We start from the raw sequence: 23,924 nt of genomic DNA, 5'->3' as shown, positions 1-23,924 counted from the left end.
GGCTCGGGGGACTTTCCTTTGCCTGGAAAGGAGGGCAGGAAGCACCTGCAATTCCACAGAGGGGGATTCCTGAGCTGAATCCCACTGAGGTTCCACACAGCTGGGGAGGGTGGAGGAGCCTTTGCAGAGCTCATGGAGCAGCTCCCAGGGTTATTCCTGGGCTCTCTGGATGGAGGTGGCACCCAGAGGTCTCTGGGAGCTGTGTGCCATGGTGGGACAGGCCTTGTGGATGCTGTTGGTTATGGAGAATGATTTTTATGACTCCAGGTCATGAAGGACGCGGCTCCAGAGCTGAACGTGAGCAGCTCGGAGGCTGAAGAGGAAAGGGAGGAAAACAAGCCAGAGGGGGAGCAAGACCCTGATTTTAACCAGGTAGAGATGAAAAATCCCATCAGGTTCCTTGATTTGTGTATCATCCTCTTGAGTCAGCATGATGGGATCACCACCCTCCTCCTCTGCATCTCACTGGCAGCAGAAAGGTGTCTCAAATTGCCATTTGAGTGGTCAGACCTCACCAGTGCTGGGTTTGGAGAGATTAAATGTGGATAGGGATTCATGTGCATGTGGAAATCTGCCCCACGCTGGCATTAGGACTAGGAACTGATGTTTGAAGGCAAATCCTGTGGTCATCTCCACACCTGCATGCTTCAATTGGCTTTCCAAGGGGTTCTCCATCTCTTCCTGCCATCCCTCACGTGAGCAGTTGGCCCAAAACACTCTCTGGAATCTGGGAAGGTTGTGTGTATCCCCAGACAACTCAATCTCCTCGTTTTTTGCCTCATCTCCAGGCTAACGGTGGCACGAAACGCCAGAAGCTGTCCCACCAGAGCTACATCACTTACCAAAAGCAGGGAATCAGGAGAAGCACACGGCACCGGAAGGTGCGGGGGGAGAAAGCGCTGCTCGTGTCAGCCAACCAGACCCTGAAAGAGCTGAAAATCCAGGTGAGGCCGGCTCTCCTGCCAGGAAGGAGGCAGAAAACTCAAAACAAGGAGTGAGGGGGCGCGGGGGAAGGGTCTGCCCCAGGAGCTGGGGTGGTGCAGGCGGGAGGAGCCGCAGCTCCGGTGAGGTGTCCGTGTGTCCCCAGATCATGCACGCCTTCTCCGTGGCCCCCTTCGACCAGAACCTGTCCCTGGAGGGCAAGATCCTGAGCGATGACACGGCCACGCTGGGCAGCCTGGGAGTCATCCCCGAGTCTGTCATCCTGCTCAAGGTACCAGGGCAGGGACAGGGGGCTGGGGTGTGGAGATGGGGACAAATGGAGCCAGCTCCTCGGGGAGCTCCTTGGAGGAGTGGGGGGAGAATCCTTAATTGTTTTGTTTTGGAGAAGAAAAATCCTTATTTTGTTTCAGAAGAGGAATATCCTTGAGGGGTTTGTGGGGTTTTTTGTTTTGGTTTTTTGTTCTGGAAGTGGAAAATCCTTAATTTTTTTTTTTTGTTTTGGAAGAGGAATATCCTTTTCTTTTGTTTTGGAGGAGGAAAAGCCCTAATGTTTTGGGTTAGGGGAGGAAAATCCTCATTATTCTTGTTTTGGAGGAGGAGTATCCTTAATTCTATTTGTTTTGGAGGAAGTAAATCCTTTTTATCTTTGTTTTGGAGGAGAAAACCCCCCTTCTTTCATTTCCAAGAGTGCTTTGTAGCTGATATAGCTGCTGAGATCTGTGGGTACCAGCCCAAAACACAACTAAATCAGGGAGTGAGTCCTTGCATGGACTTCCCAGTGTCTGGGCAGCAGGGCTGTGATGCCCTGGTCCAGTGCTGGTGCATTCCCTGCTCCCAGTGCTGGTGCATTCCCTGCTCCCAGTGCTGGTGCATTCCCTGCTCCCAGTGCTGGTGCATTCCCTGCTCCCAGTGCTGGTGCATTCCCTGCTCCCTGTGCTGGTGCATTCCCTGCTCCCAGTGCTGGTGCATTCCCTGCTCCCAGTGCTGGTGCATTCCCTGCTCCCAGTGCTGGTGCATTCCCTGCTCCCAGTGCTGGTTCATTCCCTGTGCTGGTTCATTCCCTGCTCCCTGTGCTGGTTCATTCCCTGCTCCCAGTGCTGGTCCTTTCCCTGCTCCCTGTGCTGGTTCATTCCCTGCTCCCTGTGCTGGTCCATTCCCTGCTCCCTGTGCTGGTCCATTCCCTGCTCCCAGTGCTGGTCCATTCCCTGCTCCCAGTGCTGGTCCATTCCCTGCTCCCTGTGCTGGTTCATTCCCTGCTCCCTGTGCTGGTTCATTCCCTGCTCCCTGTGCTGGTTCATTCCCTGCTCCCTGTGCTGGTCCATTCCCTGCTCCCTGTGCTGGTTCATTCCCTGTGCTGGTGCATTCCCTGCTCCCAGTGCTGGTGCATTCCCTGCTCCCAGTGCTGGTCCATTCCCTGCTCCCAGTGCTGGTGCATTCCCTGCTCCCAGTGCTGGTGCATTCCCTGCTCCCAGTGCTGGTGCATTCCCTGCTCCCAGTGCTGGTGCATTCCCTGCTCCCAGTGCTGGTGCATTCCCTGCTCCCTGTGCTGGTTCATTCCCTGCTCCCAGTGCTGGTCCATTCCCTGCTCCCAGTGCTGGTTAATTCCCTGCTCCTGTCCCTCCCAGGCCGACGAGCCCATCGCGGACTACGCGGCCATGGACGACGTTATGCAAGGTGAGAGAGGTGGGGAAGGGCTGGGCTGGGGAGGTGGAAAGTGGGGATTGTGATGCTTCCTGTCAGAGGCTGTGGAATCCTCAGAGCCACTTCTAATGCCTTCCTTCCCTTTCCATCCCAGTTTGTATGCCTGAAGAGGGATTTAAAGGTGAGTCCAGCTGTTCTGCCCCCTCTGCATCCCCTCGCATGAATCCCACCCCATCCCATTTCCCTCCTCATCTGCTGCTGGTGTCTTTCCTTCCCAGGGACTGGTTTACTTGGCCACTGATGGTTTTCCAAGAGGAGCGACCAGAAGGGAAGAGGATTTGTCACATGGTAGGGCATTAAAAGAATAAAAACAGGTGGATACAGTACTTTTTGACTCTTCCAGAAGGCAAAAATCCATCGTGAGACGTTTGCTCCCCAAAAAACAAAACAAATGCCTTATGTCAAAGCAGATTGCACTGAAGGACATCCTGCTTCAGGACAGCGTTCCTGGGTTTATTTAATAAAGAACAGCAAGGTTGGGAAGTTGAGCAGCAGTTGGTGTGTGGGACCAGGGCAGCCTCGTGTCCCCGGCCCGGCCGCAGCGGGGTGGTGGTGCAGGAGATCCAGCCCATCCTGGTCCCTCTGCACTCACTCTTTAGGATAATCCTGTCTTTGGTCACTCCCACGCTTTCAGTCCAGCATGGAAGGAATTGTGACTTCGTGAGGAATGTCTCTAGAGCTTTCAGACAACAAAACTTCATTTTCTTGACCCAAAATGGAAGCTGGGATCTGCCTCCCAAGCCCTGCCAGGGGCTGGGAGCCGCCCCCTCTCCGCATCCTTCCGCTGCTCCACACCTTGGACAATCCAGTAACCACCTGGGCTCTGGGAACTCTGGGTTTTTTTAGAAATTTGGGATATTTTAACGACTTTGGAGAACATTTTGCTCCAGTCTGGCGCTGCTGGGAATGTTCCTGGCTCAGGGCAGTCGGAGCTGGCCAGGGGGTGCGGGTGGGTGCTGAGTTTCCCATGGGAAGAGGTTTTGTAACTCCTCTCTCCTGATTTTTCAGCAATGCACTAATTTTTTTTTTCTTTTTACTTTTTTTTAACATCTCCCAGAAAACTTTTCTCCCCATTAATATTTAGCAGGAAATAGTATCCCACTTCCAGATGGATCCACATTGGGCACTGCCAAGGGATCTCTTTATTAGAGATCCTCTTCCTTTCCAACCTTTTCCTTTGTTTCTGCAGAAAAATACAATGCAGAGATCACATCAGTTTTATTTTTTCAAGGTTTGCAGGAATTTGGGCTGCAAGAAGAGGATGTGGGCCAAAATTCCATGCCCAAAACCCCACTAGTTTTGATTTCCAGTGTTTTATGTGAAGAATTCCAGCTACTCTTTGTCCAGCGCCTTCCTCCCTTGTCCCTGCTGGGTTTGGGGGTGAAGCAGCAGCATTTGAGGGGCTCTGAATTTCCTAAAAAGTGATATTTTGGGGCAGTTTGGACCTGTGGAGTCTTTCCCAAGGTATAGACATGACAAATTCCATGCCAAAGCCACAGGAGGCTTTTCTTCCCAACCTGAAGCACTCGCTTGTGTACATATTCCTTGGAAATTCCATCTTTTCAAGTTGCTGTTAATTTTTTTAATGTTATATATAAAACAGTCTCTTCCTTGAGCTTACACTGTTGTGGGAAGGGATCCCGTGGGGTGTTCCAGGGCTGTGGCAGAGGACGCAGGTGCAAGGTGTGAGCCAGGGCCCCGTTCCTGTTTTGTCTGTTCTTTGCAAATATTATCGGATTAAAGTTGTCATTGGAGCTGTGGCAGCCTCCTTGCAGTGCAGACACGTGGGCCGAGGGGGCTGGGGCAAGGTGGAGCTGATTATCCCATAAATCCCACTTGGAGCTGTCCCAAAAAGGAAGGTGGGCACTGCGGGGTGGGAGCAAGAGGAATCCCCCCTTCCATAGCACAGGGAGGGAATGGGTTTTATGGAGCTTGGGCACAGCATTTGGTGGCCCTGGCCCTGTCACATCGACCCCTGTCCCCACCTGGTGTGTCCCTGGGGGGGTCCCTGCCCCTCCTTGGGGCCCTCGGAGCCAGGGTGTCCCCCTGAGCCCCTGGGGGCGACAAATGGGTGCTGGAAGTGGGGGGAGAGGCCCTGGGGCATGAGGGGCTCTGGGTGCTGGGGTTGGGCATCAGAGGGAACAGGGTGGGAGCTGGGGGGGCTGTAGGCATGGGGGGCTATGGGTGGGGGTCCCAGGTAGGGGTGGGGGCCACCCTGGCTGTGGGAGAGGAGGGGTGAAGGCTGGGGGTACTCTGGGTACCAGGAATTGTGGATGGGAGGGTTCCTGGGGTAGCAGGGATGCAGAGGTAGGGGAGGAGGGGCTTGGGCACCGGGGAGGGAGATGGGGGTCCCCGAGTTCCAGGGAGGGGGGTTACAGGGTCTGCCGGGAGCCAGGGTGGGAAGGGGGGGACGGGGGAGCCAGCTCTGGGTGCCGGGGGGAGCCCCGTGAGCCGAATTTGGGGGGATGCGGGTGATGGCAGAGCCGTGCCCGGGTGCCAGCGGCGGGATGGAGATGGGGCCCGGGGCGGCGTTCGGGGGGTCCCCCGCGCTGCGGGGCCCGGGGCGCTCCGGAGGGAGGGGACAGCCAGGCGGTGCCGGGGGTGACATCAGGGATGGAGAGGGGGATCCCCGGTTCCGGATCTCCGTTCCCGGTGCCGTTCTCCCGGTGCCCGTGGCCGGTGGTCAGCTCCCGGTGCCCGTGGCCGGTCCCGGTGCGGTCCCCGGTGCCCGGTACCGGCTCCCGGTCCCGCCGCCCCCGGAGGGGCCGCCCCGCCCCGCCGCACGTGACGCTGCGCGGTGGCAGCGAGCGCCGGGGCCCCGCTCGGCTCCGCTCGGTACCGGCCCCGCTCCGGGACCGCCCGGCCCCGCCGCCCCCGGTAAGTGCCGCCCTGCGGGCACCGGGCACCGCGGGCCCCCCGGAGCCCCCGCTCGGGGGATGTCCCCCCATCCCCGCCGCAGCACCGGGGGCTCCGTCCGCCCGTGACCTTCACCGCTGCCGGTACCGGGGGAGGGGATGGGGGGGAAACGGGGCCTGGGGGGAAAGACCGGGGCTGGGGGCGGGGGCGGGGGGAGGAGCCCCCACTGACCCCCCAGCCGGCCCCCCCAAATGTCTCCTCCATAATTACACCCTCCAGCTTGCCCCCCGCCAAGCCTGCCCCCCCTCCCGGGTACCCCAAAACCTGCCCCCCCCCCGCCCCCCATCCTCTCCTCCCCCTGTTCCAGTCTCCCCGCTCGGACTCCCGCGTCCCCCCAAACCCGATCTCCCCCTCCCCGCCCCCCAGTCTGGCCCCCACGTTCAGAACATCCCCCCCGGTGCTCCCCCACCCTCCCGGGACAGACCCCCCGTGGGTGGGGGGGGTGTGGAGACCCCCAGGGGGAGGCCCCCGGGGTCACCCCCAGCCCGGCGGGGTCAGGCAGCGGCCCAGGGGGTGCACTGGGAAGGGTCGTGTTTGCACGGGGACACCGGGGTGGCAGTGTCGCATTGGCACGGGGACACCGGGGTCACACCTGCACGGGGCCGGGTCACACCTGCACGGGGACGGGTCACACCTGCACGGGGACGGGTCACACCGGCACCAGGGCTGTCTCTGCACGGGGACAGTGACATTGACACGAGGGTCCCTTTTGCCCCAGGGACGCCCTTGCACGCCGCTGTTTGCACGGGGCCGGGTCACACTTGCACCAGGGCTGTTTGGTGGGGACAGTGGCACTTGCACGAGAACGGTCACATTGCCACGGGGAGAGCGACACTGGCACGGGGCTGGTGGCACTGGCGTGGGGCAGTGACACGGGCACGGGAATGACCATACCTGCACGGGGAGAGACCCTGGGCAGTGACAGCTTCACGAGGAGGGCTGCCACTGGCACGGGGCTGGTGGCACTGGCTCGGGGTCAGTGACACTGGCGCGGGCATGATCGCATCTCATAGGGTGGGTGGCACGGCCACGGGGTCGGCGACACTTGGCGGGGTTGGCGACAACTCACGGGGTCGTTGGCACCTCACAGGGCCGGTGCTACCCCACGGTGTCGGTGCCACCCCACGGTGTCGGTGCCACTTTGGGGGGGTCGGTGCCACCCCACAAGCTCAGTGCCACCCCACGGTGTCGGTGCCACTTTGGCGGTGTCGGTGCCACTTTGGGGGGGTCGGTGCCACCCCACGGTGTCGGTGCCACTCTGGGGGGGTCCCGGCGCTGTCCGTGGTGCTGCCCCGTGCCGCCGCCTCCCGCCGGCAGAGGGCGCCCTTCGGGGGGGTGCCGGGGGGGCTCCGGGGGTCCCCGCGGTCCCCACGCAGTGACCTCGCCCCGCCGCTCCCGCCCCGCCGGCCCCGGCACCCGCAGGCTGGCACTTGGCTCGCTGCCATCGCCCGGCTCCGGGGGTAAGGCTGCTGGCCCGGCGTCCCGCAGAGGGGCTGTGGGGGAGCTCTCCCCTCCCCAGGAAGCGCCATGGGCCCCCCTGGACGCCCTCACAGCACCTAGACGCGTCTCCAGCCAGCAGCGCCTCCCAACCCCGAGGTGAGCACCCGTGGGTGCCCCCCAGCCGAGGATGCCCACCCTAAGGCAGGGAGACAGGCACCCAGAGCCCCTCTCTCCCCAGGGCAGCAGGATGGCCCAGCAGCGCCATGCCATCCCCCCGCCACTCAAGGTAGGTGTTGTTGGCGCGGGGGGCACTCAACCAGCACCCTGGGGTGCCACCATGGGCATCACCCGCCCCACCATGGTGGCCGTCACCACTCGGTTGTCTTGCAGACGGAGGAGGATTACATCCCCTACCCCAGCGTGCACGAGGTACAGCAGGGGCTGGGGGGCAGGGGCTGCTGGCTGGGCTGGCAGGGGTGCCCAGAGCACCCACCATGGCTGTGGGCGCAGGTGCTGGGCCGGGAGGGGCCGTTCCCCCTCATCCTCCTGCCGCAGTTCGGGGGTTACTGGATTGAGGGCACCAACCACCAGCTGAGCGGGGCCCCTGACTCGCCCCCCACCCCGGTACCCTGCACCCGGGCAAAGCTGGAGGGCAACCACACGGCCAAGATCTACCGCAAGCACTTCCTGGGCAAGGTGAGGCCCTGGGTGCTGCGGCTGTGGGGTCTGGGTGGGGATGTCCCGGGGGTCTGGATGGGCAGGAGCTCGGAGACAGCATAAGCTCCTGGACATGGGTGGGGTGTCCACGGGGATGGGAGCCCCATGGGCCATGGACATGGGGGCTCGTGGGTGTGGGTGTCCCTGGGCAGGGCATGGTGCTTGGGGTGGGTTCTCCATGGGGGTGAAGGACATGGAGACCTCATAAACACAGGTGCTTTGGCACGTGGCTGCTTGTGGGCATGGGTGCTCCGTGGGGTGGGTGGTAAGGAGGTGGGTGTTGGGTCCCCATGGGCAGGAGTGCCCCTGGCACGGGTGCCCATGGACGTGGGTTCTCCACAGGTTTGCATGGACATGGGGGCTCCGTAAGTTTGTGTGTCCACAGGACCTGGATGCCCCAAGGGGTGTGAGGCTCTCTGAGTGAAGGTGCCCCATAGGTGGTACCTGCGGGTACAGGTGCTCATGGGCACGGGTGCTCCATGGGCATGGGTGTGCCATGGGAGTGGGTATCCTGTGGACAGCGATGTCCCAGGGGTGCTCATGGGCCTGGGTGTCCCACAGATGTGGGTACTCATGGACATGGGTGTCCCATGGGTGCTCACAGACACGGGTGTGCCATGTCACAAGTGCCCCCAGCATGAGCGCCCTCGGCCACGGCTGCTCTGCTCCTTCCCCCAGGAGCACTTCAACTACTACTCCCTGGACCCGGCGCTGGGCCACCTGGTGTTCTCGCTCAAGTACGACGAGCAGGAGCACCTGCACCTGCTGCTGCGGTGAGCGGCCTGCGGGAGGCACCCCGGGGTGCTGCCGCCCTGGGGGCTCCCCTGACCCCCCCCTCGCTCCGCAGCACCCGTGCCCGCACCCTGCACGACGTGGTGCCCATCTCCTGCCTGGCCGAGTTCCCCAACGTGGTGCAGATGGCCAAGGTGGGTGCGCCCCCCCCCGCGGCAGCACCCATGGGTGCTCCCAGCTGCAGGCCCCCCAAGGCAGCACCCCTCCTTCCCACAGCTGGTGTGCGAGGACGTCAACGTGGATCGCTTCTACCCCGTGCTCTATCCCAAGGTGAACGGGCTGCAGGGAGGGGGCACCCCGGCACCCATGGGTGCCCCTCCCCAGCTCCTGACCCCTCCCCACCCCGCAGGCATCCCGCCTCATCCTCGCCTTTGACGAGCACGTGCTCAGCAACCACTTCAAATTTGGGGTCATCTACCAAAAACTGGGGCAGGTATGGGGTGGGGTGGGCGGGGGTTGGGCTGGGCGGGGTCCCTGGGTGGGTGCTGGCACCCATCCCCGCCCCACTGCAGACCTCCGAGGAGGAGCTTTTCGGCACCACGGAGGAGAGCCCCGCCTTCGCCGAGTTCCTCGAGGTCCTGGGCCAGCGGGTGCAGCTGCGGGACTTCAAGGGGTGCGTGAGGGGGTGCTGGGGGGGGGGGGAGGCCCCTCGGGGTCTGTCTCACCCACCCACCCCCCCGCAGGTTCCGAGGGGGGCTGGACGTGACCCACGGGCAGACAGGCAGCGAGTCGGTCTATTGCCACTTCCGTGACAAGGAGATCATGTTCCACGTCTCCACCAAACTGCCCTACACCGAGGGGGATGCCCAGCAGGTGGGCACCCATGGGCGCTGGGGGGCGAAAGGAGGGGGGGGACACTTGGGTGCCTGAGAGCAGGGGGTGGGAGGTGGGTCTGGGGCACTGCTATGGGGTGGGAGGGCTGTGGGGGCTTTGGGGATGTGCCATGGAACGGAGGGGTCACCCATGGGTGGTGGTGGGCATCTGTGGGGCCCAGGAGATGGCAGAGCACTCATGGGTGGGGGGAAACATCTTTAGGGTGCAGAGGGCTGTTAAGGCACCCATGGGTGCCAGGGGGGAGCTGTGGGATGCAGGGGGCTGGTGGAGCACCCATGGGGGCTGGGGTGCATCTGTGGGGTAGAGGGGCTTTCATTCCTTTTGATGCCCCTGGTGTGACCACCTCGTGTCCTGCTGTGCCCCACCCTGTCCCCTGTGTCCCCCCGTGTCCCTCTGCACCCCCCTGTCCCCACAGCTGCAGCGGAAGCGTCACATCGGCAACGACATCGTGGCCATCGTCTTCCAGGACGAGAACACGCCGTTCGTGCCCGACATGATCGCCTCCAACTTCCTCCACGCCTTCGTGGTGGTGCAGCTGGAGCAGGGGGGCACCCAGGGCACCCTCTACAAGGTAGCCCCGCGTGCCTCAGTGTCCCCGTGCCCGTGGGGGCCCGCGGGGTGCCCCGTCACCCCCCCACCCGCCGCAGGTCTCGGTCACCGCCCGTGACGACGTGCCCTTCTTCGGCCCGCCGCTGCCCGACCCCGCCGTCTTCAGGAAGGTGAGCGCCCATGGGTGCCGCCGGGGAGCCCCTGGGGTCACCCAGCCACCCACGCACCCACCCACCCGGGCTGTCCCCCCGCAGGGCCCCGAGTTCCAGGAGTTCCTGCTGACCAAGCTCATCAACGCCGAGTACGCGTGCTACCGCGCCGAGAAGTTCGCCAAGCTGGAGGTGCGGGCACCCAGGGGGGCTGGGGGCACCCAGAGGGGCTGGGCAAGCCGTGGGGCAACACGTGGGTGCCGTGGGTGCCGTGCCCACTGTGTGACCCGCACACCCCGGGCAGGGCTGGGTGCCCGGGGCAGGGGGCAGCAGCGCGGTGGGGAGGGGGCTGCGAGGGGCGGCCCCCGTGGGTGCGGCTGCTGGGGTGCGGGTGCCGGGCGTGGGCGCAGCCGTGTGCGGGATGAGCTGGCGTGGGTGCAGCGGGGCGGGGGCTGCTCCTGCGGGGGTGGCGGCTCTGTGCTGCGGGGGTGGCTGTCTGGCACGGCGCAGCCGTGCGGGGCTGGGTGCGGGGGTGGTTGCGAGGGTGGCTGCGGGGCTGGGTGCGGGGCTGGGGGGCGGGTGCAGGGGGGGATGCGGAGCTGGGTGCGGGGGTGGATGCAGGGCGGGTGCGGGGCTGGGTGGTCTGGCGTGGGCGCAGCAGTGCGGGGCTGGTTCGCAGGAGCGGACGCGGGCGGCGCTGCTGGAGACGCTGCACGAGGAGCTGCAGGCGCGCAGCCAGGCCATGCTGGGGCTCGGCCCCGACGACGAGCGCCCCGACAACGGCGGCGCCGCCCCGGGCTTCTTCGAGTCCTTCAAGGTGGGGCGCGGGGGTCCCGCACCCCATACCCCGCACGCAGCACCGCGGGGCCGCCTCCTGTCCCCGGCTCCTGTCCCCGGGTGCTGTCCCCGGGTGCTGTCCCCAGGCCCGCCCGTGAGCCCCCGCCCAGGACACGCCCTTTCGGCGTTGACCACGCCCCCATGTTGACCACGCCTCTTTGCTGTGACCGCGCCCCGGGCCTGCGCCCCGCCCCCTGCGCGCGCAGCCGATCTGCGGGAGCGCGGCTGAGGCCACGCCCAGTCCAGGCCCCGCCCCCTCACGGACAGGAACGGTCCCGTGGTCGCAAGCCCCGCCCCTTTTCCCACACACCACACCCACTGAGGCCACGCCCCAAAAAAAGGTATTAGTCCCGCCCAGTTTGCGGACCGCGCCCTGAGTATTAAACCCCGCCCCTTACCGTAAGCCACGCCCATCTTGCCCTTGGCTCCGCCCCGGACCCCTATCCCCCGGTACCCCGTTCCCCTCCCAGTGCCCGGTTCCCTTCCCCCGGTACCCCGTTCCCCTCCCCCGGTACCCCGTTCCCCTCCCGCTCTCCGGTTCCCCTCCCTGTGCCCATTTCCCTCCCGGTGTCCGGTTCCCCTCCCGGCACCGGTTCCCCCCGCTGTGCTCGGTTCCCTCCCCGGTTCCCTCTCCCGGTGTCCGGTTCCTCTCCCGGTGTCCGGTTCCTCTCCCGGTGCCCGGTTCCCCTCCCGGTGCCCGGTTCCCCGCGCCCCGTGGTCCCCGGTGGGTGACGCGCTGCCGCCCGCAGTCGCTGCTGGTGCCCGGGAGCCGCCGGGGACGCCGCGGCAGCGCCATCGGGCTGGGCTCGGTGGAAGAGGTGGGTACCTCGCTGTCCCCGCGCGGTGTCCCCCCGGTCCCCGGTGTCCCCCCGTTAACGGCGCCCCGCAGGCGCTGCTGGTGCCCGGGAAGAGCCCGTCGCGGCGGCGGCCCGGCCCCCTCGGCTCCCGCCGCTCCAGCGCCATCGGCATCGAGAGCATCCAGGAGGCGCCGGCCGGCAGGTGAGCGCTGGCACCGCCGCTGTCCTCTCCCGCTGTCCCCTCCCGGTGTCACCTCCCGCTGTCCCCTCCCGGTGTCACCTCACTGCCGTCGCCTCCCCGCAGGGACGGCCCCGCAGCCGCCGACGGCTCCAGCTCCACACACAGCTCCCCCGAGAGCCGCCGGAACCCCGACAGGTCCCGCAGCGGGCACCGGGGACACGGGGACAGGAGGGCACTGGGGTGGGGATGCCTGGGGACCGGAGGACACTGGGGTGGTGTGACAGCGGGACAGGGTGGCACCGCTGTGGGGTGACTCCAGGACCAGGTGACATGGGGACCGGAGGACACTGGGATGGCGCAGCTCAAGGACAGGGTGGCACCAGGATGGGGTGGCACAGCGATGGGCGCCAGGGGGCCATCCCCACAGGGCGATGTGAAGGCGACACAGGGACCGGAGGGACGGGACAGCAAAGGAATGCAGCGGGCCAGAGTGACCGCGGGGTGGCACAGGGACAAGGTGGCACCGGGATGGCTGGCACGGGGCAGCATGGGGACAAGACACCAGAGGGACAGGGTGGCACAGGGACAGGGTCACCAGCGGCTGGGTGGCAGCGGTCTGTGTGTCCCAGGGACGAGGTGGCGGGGGGCTGCGGGGTGGCACCGGGGTGGCTTGGATGCAGGTTGGCATGAAGGTGGGTGGCACGGGGACACATGGCACGGGGACACGTTGGTATGATGACAAGAGACATGGGGACAGGATTGTGTGGGGCTGGGACCTCCCAGGGATGGGATGGGGTGGGGACAGGGTGGCACAGGGCTGGGACCTCCCAGGGATGGGATGGGGTGGGGACAGGGTGGCACAGGGCTGGGACCTCCCAGGGATGGGATGGGGTGGGGACAGGGTGGCACGGGGATGGGACATGCCGGGGCCAGGGTGACATGAGGATCCAATGTCCCGGGCGGGGTGGCGTGGGGACAGGGTGTCCCGGGGCCAGCACAGCATCGCAGCGGGCCACGGCGGTGGTCACGGGGCGCGGTGCCAGCCTGTTGTGGCCTTGGGGACTGTCCCTGGCCTTGGGGACTGTCCCTGGCAGGGCCGAGAAGCCGGAGCCGCCGGATTTCTCCCGCTCCTCCTCCAGCGCCAGCAGCTTCGGCAGCGCCGCGGAGGAGCCCGGCGAGCCGGGACGGGTACGGGGAGCCCGGGTTGGGGGGGTCCGGGGGGCAGTTTGGGGTGGGCAGCACCCCTCTGACCCCCCCCGCCCCCTCAGGAGAGCCGCTCGCCCTCGGGGAGCCACCGCGACGCCTTCAGTGACACCCCCTGGCCGGATGACCCCCCCGGGACCCCCCCAGGTAGCCCAGCACCCCCGGCTGGGGGCACCGCGGGGCTGGGGGACCCCTCGGGGTGCTCACGATCCCCCCCTTTGCCCCAGGCCGCCGCCCGCCTGACCCCCCCTGCCCCGAGATCAAAATCCAGCTGGAGCAGCCCCCCCATAACCCGGTGAGGCTGCTTGCCCCCCTCCACCCGTGCAGGATGGGGGTGCCCACACCGGGGTGACCCCACTGATGTCCCTCCCACAGGGCTCATAGTCACCCCCCCACCTGCGGGGGTGTCACTGCTTCACCCCCCTCTGTGTGCCACCCCCGTGCCAGGAGCTGAAGCCATCGTCCCCGGTGCAGGATTTGGGGGGACCGCCCAAAAAAATTGGGATGTGCCCCCCCTCCAGACAATCTCTGTCACCCCAAAAACCCTTTGGGTGAGGGGGTGATGCACCACAAAGGGGCCTCCCCTCTGCCGTGACCCCAAAATGAAGAGTGGGTCCAACCCCAGCATCATCCCCTCCCCCCCAAAAAAGAGAGGGGACTCAAATCCAGGGTAACCCCAAAGTGGAGCTCCCTCTCCCCCCTTTATTTTAAGGGACAAAAGTTCCGGAATGTGCTGGAGGCTGGAACTGGGGGGAGGGGGAGGAATATTTTTTCACACCCTCCCAAACGGTGTTTGTGTTTCCTGTGAGTCCTGTATAAAATAAAGGTTTATTTATCGCTACAGTGGGGGGGGGGTCTCCAATATCTAGGGGGTCCCCAAAACCCCAAACATCAGTGGGGGCTGTAAAAACACTCATTTTGGGGAGACATCTAGCCAAGTGTTGGGGTTTCACAGCAGCTGGGCTGAGCAAAGCCTTTCTTTGATGCTCCCTATTTTTGGGGGGCTGCAAGTACCCCAAAATATGGCAGGCGGTGCCCTCAGCCCCCCCAGAGTGCCTCTGCCAGCTCTGCTGGTCAGCCCGGCGTCAGGAGTGGCCTTTGGCCATGGCCCCGTGGCCACCGGCGTCCTGCCAACCCCCCCGGCCAAGGGAAAGTGGTTCCCACCCCCCTGAACCCCCCAAAACCACGCGGCACCCCGGGAGTGGTTAAACATAGCCCGGGCTGCCCGACTTCTGGGAAGTGCCAGCAGCTGGCCTCGCTGGGATCCGGCAACACCGGCACTGCTGGGGGGGCAAAGGGGGGTCAGAGCCCCCCAAATCCTGCCCTGCTGGGGTCAGAGTCCCCCAAATCCTGCCCTGCCAGGATCAGAGCCCCCCAAATCCTGCCCTGCCGGGGACAGAGCTCCTCAAATCCTGCCCTGTTGGGGTCAGAGTCCCCCAAATCCAGCCCTGCCAGGGTCAGAGCCCCCCCAAGTGCAGCCCTGCCAGGGTCAGAGCTCCCCAAATCCTGCCCTGGCGGGGTCAGAGCTCCCCAAATCCTGCCCTGCCAGGGTCAGAGCTCCCCAAATCCTGCCCTGCCAAGGGCAGAGCCCCCAAATCCAGCCCTGCCGGGGTCAAAGCCTGCATCCGCTCTGGAGGAATCTTGTTAATGAGGAACTGGACCTTTAATTATAAAACTGGTGAATGGATGAAAGATGAGGGAGGGGTTTAGGGGGTTTTGGGGGAGGCAGGGCAGTGTTTTCCCAGCCCTCTGCACAAGCACAGGAGCTCAGGGGCACCGTGGGGTCATTTGCACAAGCACAGGGACTTGGGCACGTGTTTGCACTGCACATTTTCACTGTGTGTCACTCCGTGACAGTCACACGTGCACAGTGCCTTTTGTGCATGGCACGGGGAATCCAGGCACGGTGACAGCTCCGTGTGTGCAAGGCACACTGCACCGTGACATCCCTGTGACATTTGCACACGCAGGGCACCTTTTGCTCAGCTCAGGCAGTGTCTGCAGGCGCACAGTGGCACTGGCACAGTGACACTGGCATGTGCAAGGCACTGGACCCACATGCACGGTGACACCGGCACAAGCACAGTGACATTGGCACAAGCACAGTGACATTTGCCCGCTCCCAGCACTCTTTGCCCACCCAGTGTCGTTCCCAGCACCCCTCCAGCTGAGCAAGCCCTTTCCCCTTGTGACCCCACCTACTAATTATCCCCCTAATTACCTCACCCAAAAGAAGAGGGCGTGTCCCAGGGCGTCCCACCCCCCACATCCCGCTTCGCTGCCTTTACCCCCCTTCCACAACCCCAGCCCCAACCCCTCCCAAATCCCTCCCGGGACAGCAAATTGCTTTAACCCGAAGAATTTTAAAACAAAATAAATCACTGAGGAGACAACACAACCCAAGTTTAGGGACAAATTAACCCAATGAGTTAATTTTTTTTCCCATCTTCGTGTGGTCCCTGGCTCCCCACGCATGTGACGAGTTGGGCACCAGGGTCAGTCCTCAGCCAAGGGACCGCAGAGGCATTTTGGGACCCAGCCCCATCGCGTTTCGCTCAAAGAGGGGGTTTTATCCGCCGAGGCTCCGGCTGCCATCCCAAATCCCGCGGCGGCTTTGGGATAGGCCAGGGAACGCTGCTAATTATAGGGAAGGAACCATGTATTTACAGAGGCAGCTCCCAGCACCAAACCACCGGCGGCTGCTTTTGCTCCGCTGAGTCTCTCTGTTCTCTCTCTCCTCTTTCCCGGGCGCTGCTGTCCACAGAAAAATAAAAAGGGGGGATGAATTAAAAATAAATCCCCCTCGGTGATTTGCAAGAGGCACTTTAGCAGAGGAGGAGGAGGAGGAGGCCGAGGAAGGGCAGGAGCAGGGGGGTGGCGGGGCGGGCGGCGGCGTTGCAGTGGCCTCGGTTGGAGCCGATGCAGGCGGCGTAAGCCATGGCGTGGGGGATGTAGTTCTGCTCGTGGACCCCGTGCAGCAGGTGGGCCATGGGCCCGCGGGCAAACACGGCCACGTCCTCGCCGCCGTGGGTCTCCTGCCGCAGCGGCACGGCCGACTGCGCCTGGTAGTCGGCGTGTGCTGGGGGCAAACAGCAGAAGTGAGAATCGTTTAAGAACCCAGCTCCTTCAGCCAAGCTGAGGTGATTTTAAGGGGTTTTGGCCCAGACCATACTCACCGAAATCCACGGCAGAGACGTTTTCTCGCTCGCCCGCCACGATTTTATAGCCGGGGCCGTTGCCGTAGAGGATGGAGGTGAAGGGTTTGCGGTCCACGTCGCTCTGCATCGGGGCCAGACCTGGCGGTGTGGCACAGTCAGCAGGATGGAATCCCCCAGGGTGTCCCCCAGCTGTCCCCAGCGTGTCCCCCAGCTGTCCCCAGCGTGTCCCCCAGCAGGGCTCACCAAAGATGGGGTTCCCGCGGGGGGTGTAGCCGCCGAAGGTGAAGACGTGCGAGTGGTCGGCGGTGACGACGCTGAGCGTGTCCTGGGTGGACGTGAGGCGCGTGGCCAGCCCGATGGCCCTGTCCAGCTCCACCGCCTCGTGCAGCGCCTGCTTTGCCTTCCCCTCGTGGTGCCCGTGGTCGATGCGGCCGCCTGCGGAACCCGGCCCCGCTCGGCATTGCCCTGCTCTTCCCAGCCTTGCCACCCCCTTTCTTCCCCCCACCACCCCATTTATCCCCCTTTTTACATCCCACATCCTGCCCTTTGCACCCCCATCAGCCCCTTTATGGCTCCTTTTCATCCCCCTACCCTTTATCCATTTTAGCACTCCACCTTCACCCCTTTTATCCCTCCCTTTTTGCACCTTCATTGCCTCTGTTACCCCTCTTTTTGCATTCCCCCATATCCCCTTTATCTGTCATTTGTGTATCCCCCACCACCCCTTTGTCCTTCCTCTCTGTCATCCCCTTTTTTTGGACTCCCATCTCCCCATTATCCTCCCTTTATGCACCATCACCTTTAATCCCCGTTTTTAGTCTTCCATCACCCCTTTATCATCCTTTTCCACCCTCCCGTCCTCACTTTTTGCACTTCCCCTTGCCCCCTTTTATGCCCCATTTCTGCACCCCCATGAACCTCCCACCTTCAACCAGGAGGAAGAACCCTCGTGGATTTTTCTGGAGCATCCTGATGGCCACGGACACCATCTCGCTGAGGGACGGGTCTGTGTCGTTGTTCCTGTCCAGCTCGTACATCATGTCCCCTGGCTCGAAGAGGCCTGGGGACAGGGACACTGCTGGAGACATCCTTTTCCACCAAAAGAAAAAGGGGGGCCAAATCCTGCTCCTCGTGCTGACTCAAGTGTTTCACACACCACTGGATCCAGGAAGATTAGATTGAAACCGGACAATCCCAGCCCTTCCTTCCTCCTGCCCCGCTGGATTCCACATTCCAGTCGGGATGGGAATTTCACTGCTGACAAAAGAACTGCATCCCGAGGAGGGAGATGTGTCCCAGGGTGGGAGCAGCAGCATCCTTGGGAGTGTAACATTGTCCCTGGTGGGCAGCACATCCTTGAGGGCACACCAGCGTCCCCAGGGTGGGGCACCAGCATTTCCAGGGAAATTGCAGCCTCTTTGGGAGGTACCAGCATCCCTGGGGGCAGCAGGAGCACCCCAAAGCATCCCTTTGGGGTCCCCGCACCCCCAGAGAGGTAACAGGATCATTTGGGGGGTACCAGCATCCCCAAGGGAATAGAACCATCTTTGGGGGCTACCAGCACATCCAGGACAAGGCACTCCCATCCCTTGGAGGCAGCAGCACCCTTGGAGGATAACTGGCCACTGCAGCTGCCCCAGCAGCCCAGGAGAGGACAGGGGTCCCCCAAAGCACCCAGGTGATGGTGAGCTGATGGACTCACCCAGCAGGAAGTCCACGCGGCTGAGGTTGAGTGCCAGCAGCTCCCGCCGGTGCCACACGTACTTAGCAACCTGGGGACAGGGGACAGCCATTGTCACCTCTCCATTGCTTCTGCCACCCCTGAGACGCTCCCCAAGATATGCCACCCCCAGGAATGGCTCTGCAGGGTTACAGGGGGGTGATGTGTGTGCACACCCACCCCCCAGAGCCCCTGTCACCTTGCCGTGGGGCTTGGCCTCCTGCCACGCCTGGATGAGGTTCCTGCCGTCCAGGCGGGTGCCCCGCTGCTTCTCCTCGTGGGGATACTCCACATCACTGACATTTTTGGAGTACATATATTTCCGCCCTCCACCCAGGATGACCTGCAAAAGAGGGGCGGAAATGTAGTTTTAAATAATTTAAAATTATTTTAAATCTCCCCCTCCAGCTGGGGTTTAATGGGGGAAGACCCCAAAGGGGCGGAGCGGGATGTCCAGGAAAGCCCTGGAGTTGTGGGCAAAAACACCCGAGGAATTTCACCTCGCTCAAAATAACTCTGAATATCTTCCTATTAATTAAAACGCAGGACAAAAATAACCATTTTCAGCAGGGATTTGGCTTTTTGAATATTTTTTTCCCCAATCTGTGGGAAGGATGCTCCACATTGGGATCCCCACATGAACCCGCTGGGATGGAGCCCCATCCCGCGGCTCTCCCTGTTTGCTTTGGAGCCTGATTTATTTGGCCACTGTTATTTATAACCTAGCAGAGATTTTATGGTTTTTTTGTATTTTTTCCCCCTTTCTCTGTGTAGAAGGTGAATTATAAAGCTGCAAAACACCAACGCCAAAATTATTAACAAAAAAGAAGGGAAAAAAAGTCTTTTCCCCACTATATAATTATTTCCAGCCTGGGACAGAGTTAAAATTATATTAAAGGGAAAAAAAAACAGCAAAAGAGGCTATTAAAGAGCTAAATAACAGGCTGGGATGTTTTGCTTTGGGGCTATTTTGAAGGACAGAAGAAGATTTATTTACAGTGCTGAATTTTTGCATAAATCCACAGTAAGGAGCAGAACTGGGGAAAAAGGAAGAGTTTTGGGTCTGGGAAGTATGGGAAAGGAGGAGGCTAAGATGGATTTGTGAATCTGGGGCTTGAACCTACAGGTGCTTGTGGTCCAAGACCTATGTTTGAATTTCCTGGTCCCATGTCCTCTGAAAGTGCTGATACCTCACCCATGGTGGTCCTGATCCCATATTTGATGAGGGTCCCAACTCTGTACCCATGGGTGGTCCTGATCCCTCATCTGCTGGGGCTCCAACTCTGCACCACTGGGTGGTCCTGGTTCTGCACCCATGGGTCAGCCCAGCCCACCATTGTATCAGGGTCCCAACTCTGCACCCACTGGTGGTCCTGGCCCCGTATCCACCCACAATCCTGGTTCTGCACCCACGGCTGGTCTCAACCTCACATTTGCAGGGGTGGTCCTTGTCTTGTACCCACTCACAGTCCTGACCCTGCACCCTTTGGTGGTTCCAGCCCAGCATCTCCTGGGAGTCCTGGCTCTTCAACCACTGGCAGTCCTGGTCACACATCTATCCACGGCCGTGTCCCCACCCTTGCATGACTCCAACCCCAACCCCAGGCTGTCCTGGTCCCATCCCCCTGACTGCAGGGCACATTCCTCATCCCTACCTCGATGTCAGGGATGTTCTCCACCAGCTGCCGGGCGATGTCCTTGCAGCCCCCCTCCAGGGCGTCTGGGGGCATCTCTCCATCCGAGTACCAGTCGCGGTTGGCAGAGTGGGCGTAGGCAGCGCTGGGCGTGGCGTGGGTCACGCGCGTGGTGGTGACGATGCCCACGGCCTTGCCTGTGCCACCAGTTCAGGGGACAATGCTGAGAACACCCCCAAAACCGCCCGCTGGACCTCCTGCCCAGGAGTCCCTCCGTCCCTCACCTGCCTCCTTGGCCCAGCGGAGGATGGAGGTCACCTCCTGGCCCTTGGTGGTGTTGCAGCGGTCCCGGGTGACACCGGCGCTGACCCCCAGTGTCCCCTCGTTGGCTTTGACACCGCAGAGGTAGGCAGTGGCCGTGCCCGCGCTGTCAGGCACCTGGGCGTTGGTGTTGTAGGTCTGGAAGGTGGGAGATGGATAAACCCCATTGTTGTCACCACCAGCATTGTCTCCACCACCACCAGTGCCACCGACAGCACCAGCATTCCCCCCCTGGGGCTTCCCTCCCTGTGCTGTTTGGCTGCCCCAGACCCCCATCCCACCTGTGTCCCCTCTCTTTTGCCCTTTGCCCCCCATTTCACCCCCTGCTCCCTCCACGGTGGGGGCACATCCTCCCACACTGCATTTTGCTGCTTTTAGCCTTTTTTCAGTCCATCTTTTGGCAGGGAGATGGAAGCCACTGCCACGGGCATCCCCACGGGGTGAACGGAGGTGGCTGCTGGCTTCAGATTTAATTATTATTTTAAAATGTTTTGTTCAGCAAAACGAGCCCAGGAGAAGCAGGGGGGTCCCGTGGCGTCCCGCAGCCGGCGGGCTCCGCCTGCCCCCCTCCCCGTTCCCACGGCCGGCCCCTGGCACGGCCAGCGGGCACCGCAGCCAGCTGCCTTCGCCCGCCCCTGACCTAATTTCGGCTCGGTCGATGCCGCCCGCCCGTGACCTTGCGGTGGGTGTCGTGTCCCCGTGGGTGCCCCGGGGGGCTCACCTTGGCCAGGGCCACGAAGGGGAACTTGTCCATCTCCAGCAGGCTCTCCTCGCCCTGCCCGTGCAGCTGCCCTTTGAGGATGCGGGCGGCCGTGACCGTGGAGACGCCCATTCCTGCGGGGCACCGTCAGCACAGCCCGCCCCGAGCAGACCCCGCTCGCCCCCGCTCACTGCACACCCCGTTCAGCCCGCCGTCCACTTTATCCCATCGCTCAGTTTATCGCAGCAACCAATTTTTTGCAAGCCCAGTTTATTGTACAGCCAGTTTATCCCAGCTCCCAGTTTGTCCCAGTTGCAAAGCCAGCTTATCACAGAACCCAGTTTATTGCAACACCCAACTTTCTGCAAATCCAATTCATTCCAGCACACGGTTTATCCCAGCATTCAATTTTTTTGCAAACCAAATTTATCCCAGCATCTACTTTATTGCAATCCCAGTTTATGCCAGCACTCAAATGATGGCAAAACCAATTTACCTGAGCACCCAGTTCTTTGCCAATTCAGTTTATCCCTGCACCAGATTACTGCAATCCCAGTTCAATGCCAGCACCCAATTTATTGCAACCCAGTTCACCCCAGCACCCAATATTCTTTGCAAACCCAATTTGTTGCAGCACTCAACTTTAAATCCAGTTCATACCAGCACCCAGTTTACCGCAGCACCCAACTTAACACAAACCAAACTGATTGCAGCAACCAATATTTTTTTACAAATCCAGTTTATCCAGCACCCACAAAATAAATTGAGTTTAATGTGAACTCAATTTACAATAGCACCCACTTTTTTGTAAATCCAGTTCATTGCAGCACCCAGTTTACCCCAGCACAGATCTTTTTGCAAGCCCAGTTTATCCCAGCACCCAATTTACTTGAACCCCAGTTTATCCCAGCAACCAGCACCAAATTTACTGGAACCCCAGTTTATCCCAGCACCCAGTTTATCCCAGAACACAACTCACCCCAGCACCTATTTTTCCACAACACCCAAAGTGTGAAGCCCCAGTTTATCCCAGTACTCCTTTAATGCACCAACTCCATCACCCCCCGTGCCCCCCAGCCCCACTGCCCCCGCCCTGGGGTGGGTGCTCCCATCCCATCTCACCGTCCCCCAGGAAGAGGATGAGGTTCTTGGCCACGTTCTGGTTGAGGCGCTGCAGCCGCAGCGCGTTCCGCAGGGTCTCCTGCGCCTGCCGCCGCCAGTACTCGGGGTCCTTCTCCCTCTCTGCAGGGAACGGGCTCATAGCACCCCACAGCACTGCTTTTGGGGTGCTCCCCTCCAAACCTCACCTACCTGGGACCAGCGATGCCGAGCAGAGCTGGGCGAGGAGGAGGATGAACAGAGCCTTCATCCTGCGGCGCTGAGCGGGGGCTGCCAGAAGAGAGCTGCGAGGTGGGTGGCACGGGCTCGTGCCTCAGTTTCCCAAGGAGACCTTTGGCCCGGGGTCAGCCAAGCGAGGCCGGAAAGAAATGTCCCCTCCCTACACGGTCACCGATGTGACCCCCCTGGGGACACGCCAGCTTCCCCCCCATCCGCCTCCCTGGCCATCAGTCCCATGCGGCGTCACCTCACTGTCACCAGCCCCAGCTGGGGGAAGCCGGGACAGCCCCTCTGGCACAGTGAGGTCCCCATCACATGGCCATGTCCCCATCAAATATGTGTTCCCCTTCCATGCCCATGTCCCTATCATGTGCCTGTGCACCTCTCGTGTGTCCCCATCATGTGTCCCTGTCATCTCTGTGTTCCCACCCCATGTCCATGTCTGCACATCTGCAGTCCCATCACACACCCGTGTCCCCACCACGTCCCCTGTGTGTGCCATGTCCCCATCATACAGCCCTGTCCCCATCCTCATCACACACCTGTGTCCCTGTTGCATTTGTCCCTGCTGTGCACCCATGTCCCCACATGACCGCGTCCCATGACACATCCATGTCCTTGCTGCACGCAATCCCGTGTCTGTGTGCCCACCACATGCTCGTGGCCCCGCTGCATGTCTATGTCCCTGTTGCACACCCAGGTCCCTGCAGCATCTCCGTGTCCCCGTTCACACGCACGTCCCCACTACACTCCCGTGTCCCCGTGTCACTCTCATGTCCCCATCACCCCCGCAGCACCTCCCCCGCCGCACGCCCCCTCACCCGCGCTCCCCGGAGAGCCTCCCTCCCTCCCTCCCTCCCTCCCCCGGGACGGCAGCGGTGGCCCCGGAGGTCCTTACCGGGGATGGGGCTGTCACACTCGTACCCGCACTAACTTGCGTCCCTACACCCACGTCCCTCTGGGCGGCGGGAGGAGGCCGGGCCGGGGGGACCGCGAGCCCTTAAATCCCCCCGCACCCGGCCTTCGCCTCCTCCTCCTCCTCCCCTTCCTCCACCCTCCCCCTGCTGCCAGCAAGGGGGGGCCGGGAGGAGAAAAGGCCACAACTGGGCTTACTGGTGCCCTCTGCCGGGTTATACTGGGAGGACTGGGAGGACTGGGGAGCACCAAGCCCGGCTGGAAGTGCTGAGCAGCCCTGCCCCGCTTCACACGCGGGAGTTTGGGGTGCCTCTTGGCGGGATAGATGTGTGTTTTGCCGGATTTTGCATTATTTTCACCCAAACCGTGCTAGCGGCGCCAGAGAGAGGTTGGGGTGGGGGTGATGGAGATGAGTGGGGTCTCCCTGCCTCAGTTTCCCCGCGCGGGCTCCTGCAGCAGCCCACGAGAGATCCCTGGTGGGATCCCGCGGCATCACTGTAGCTCCCACAACAAACACGGCGTGGTGACAAGGGCGGGGGTGACTCCCAGCCCTGCCCCAATTCCCGCGTGGCGTGGGCCCGGGGGGCTGCATGACCCACGGAGCCGCCCGTGACCTCCCAGAAGGTGGCGGTCTCAGCCCAAAAATCCGCTCCCCGGGCGCCTCGGGGCGCAACCGAGAGAACCCCAACACGGCCGCGATGCCGGGGGACGGGCACGGCCGCTTGCGGACCCCCAAATCCCCCCGGAACGCTCTCCCCTTCCCCCTTCCCACCCTCTCTGCACCCCCCGGCACTCTCGCAGCGCAGCAGAAGCGCTGTGCAGCCCCGCGGGTGCGATGAGCGTGCCAGTGCTCAGCCCGCCGGGGCAGCGCAGGGCGCGGGGGCGGCACCGCGTGTCCCCGTCCCCGCGGCAGGGCAGGGCAGCTTTCCGCCGCGGGGAAGCTCACGGTGCCACACCGGCGGCCACGCACGGGTGGGAGCACACGCGCGCTCCCGCGGCCCGTGGGTGGCCCCTGCTCGCCCGCCCGCGCGCGTGGCCGTGACGGGCGCGCGCTCGCCCCGCGCGCTTTCGCGCCTGCAC

At 62.6% G+C, this 23,924-nt stretch overlaps 3 protein-coding genes across 7 annotated transcripts in view; 2 read left to right on the top strand and 1 right to left on the bottom strand.

Moving 5' to 3' along the window:
* Window positions 1-4,397, top strand: part of USP48 (ubiquitin specific peptidase 48) — a 31,379-nt gene extending 26,982 nt beyond the window's left edge. For 2 of the 5 annotated variants that reach the window (XM_064397058.1, XM_064397060.1), the window contains 6 exons: window positions 268-372; window positions 789-944; window positions 1,088-1,213; window positions 2,568-2,616; window positions 2,738-2,764; window positions 2,862-4,397. In XM_064397058.1, coding sequence (XP_064253128.1) covers window positions 268-372; window positions 789-944; window positions 1,088-1,213; window positions 2,568-2,616; window positions 2,738-2,764; window positions 2,862-2,884 — 486 coding nt within the window. In that variant the 3' untranslated portion in view covers window positions 2,885-4,397. Of the gene's footprint in view, window positions 1-267; window positions 373-788; window positions 945-1,087; window positions 1,214-2,567; window positions 2,617-2,737; window positions 2,765-2,861 lie in introns of those variants that run through there. The other 3 variants (XM_064397059.1, XR_010350114.1, XR_010350113.1) reach the window with 3 other exon arrangements.
* A 2,287-nt stretch (window positions 4,398-6,684) lies between these two features.
* Window positions 6,685-13,899, top strand: RAP1GAP (RAP1 GTPase activating protein). The gene is made up of 21 exons (XM_064397061.1): window positions 6,685-7,155; window positions 7,243-7,285; window positions 7,390-7,428; window positions 7,510-7,695; window positions 8,395-8,489; window positions 8,564-8,642; window positions 8,725-8,778; window positions 8,858-8,941; window positions 9,021-9,121; window positions 9,192-9,321; window positions 9,758-9,913; window positions 9,990-10,061; window positions 10,146-10,232; window positions 10,720-10,857; window positions 11,627-11,695; window positions 11,767-11,876; window positions 11,979-12,050; window positions 12,950-13,043; window positions 13,124-13,205; window positions 13,286-13,353; window positions 13,434-13,899. The coding sequence occupies exons 2-21, from the start codon at window positions 7,247-7,249 to the stop codon at window positions 13,440-13,442; spliced, it is 1,764 nt and encodes a 587-aa protein (XP_064253131.1). The 5' UTR covers window positions 6,685-7,155; window positions 7,243-7,246; the 3' UTR covers window positions 13,443-13,899.
* Window positions 13,900-15,457: 1,558 nt separating this feature from the next.
* ALPL (alkaline phosphatase, biomineralization associated) lies at window positions 15,458-22,983 on the bottom strand. Its single transcript, XM_064397073.1, has 12 exons — window positions 22,828-22,983; window positions 21,903-21,994; window positions 21,714-21,833; window positions 20,613-20,725; window positions 19,855-20,029; window positions 19,592-19,767; window positions 18,136-18,279; window positions 17,919-17,988; window positions 17,142-17,276; window positions 16,460-16,651; window positions 16,235-16,354; window positions 15,458-16,137 (listed from the first exon to the last, which is right to left on the bottom strand). The coding sequence occupies exons 2-12, from the start codon at window positions 21,958-21,960 to the stop codon at window positions 15,884-15,886; spliced, it is 1,557 nt and encodes a 518-aa protein (XP_064253143.1). The 5' UTR covers window positions 21,961-21,994; window positions 22,828-22,983; the 3' UTR covers window positions 15,458-15,883.
* Between the last annotated feature and the right edge of the window lie 941 nt (window positions 22,984-23,924).

Source organism: Passer domesticus, chromosome 22 (genome assembly GCF_036417665.1).
Source record: "Passer domesticus isolate bPasDom1 chromosome 22, bPasDom1.hap1, whole genome shotgun sequence".
NCBI classification, from domain to species: Eukaryota; Metazoa; Chordata; class Aves; order Passeriformes; family Passeridae; genus Passer; species Passer domesticus.
The sequence above is the reverse complement of the archived record's forward strand: the minus strand, read 5'-3'. Positions and strand labels throughout refer to the sequence as shown.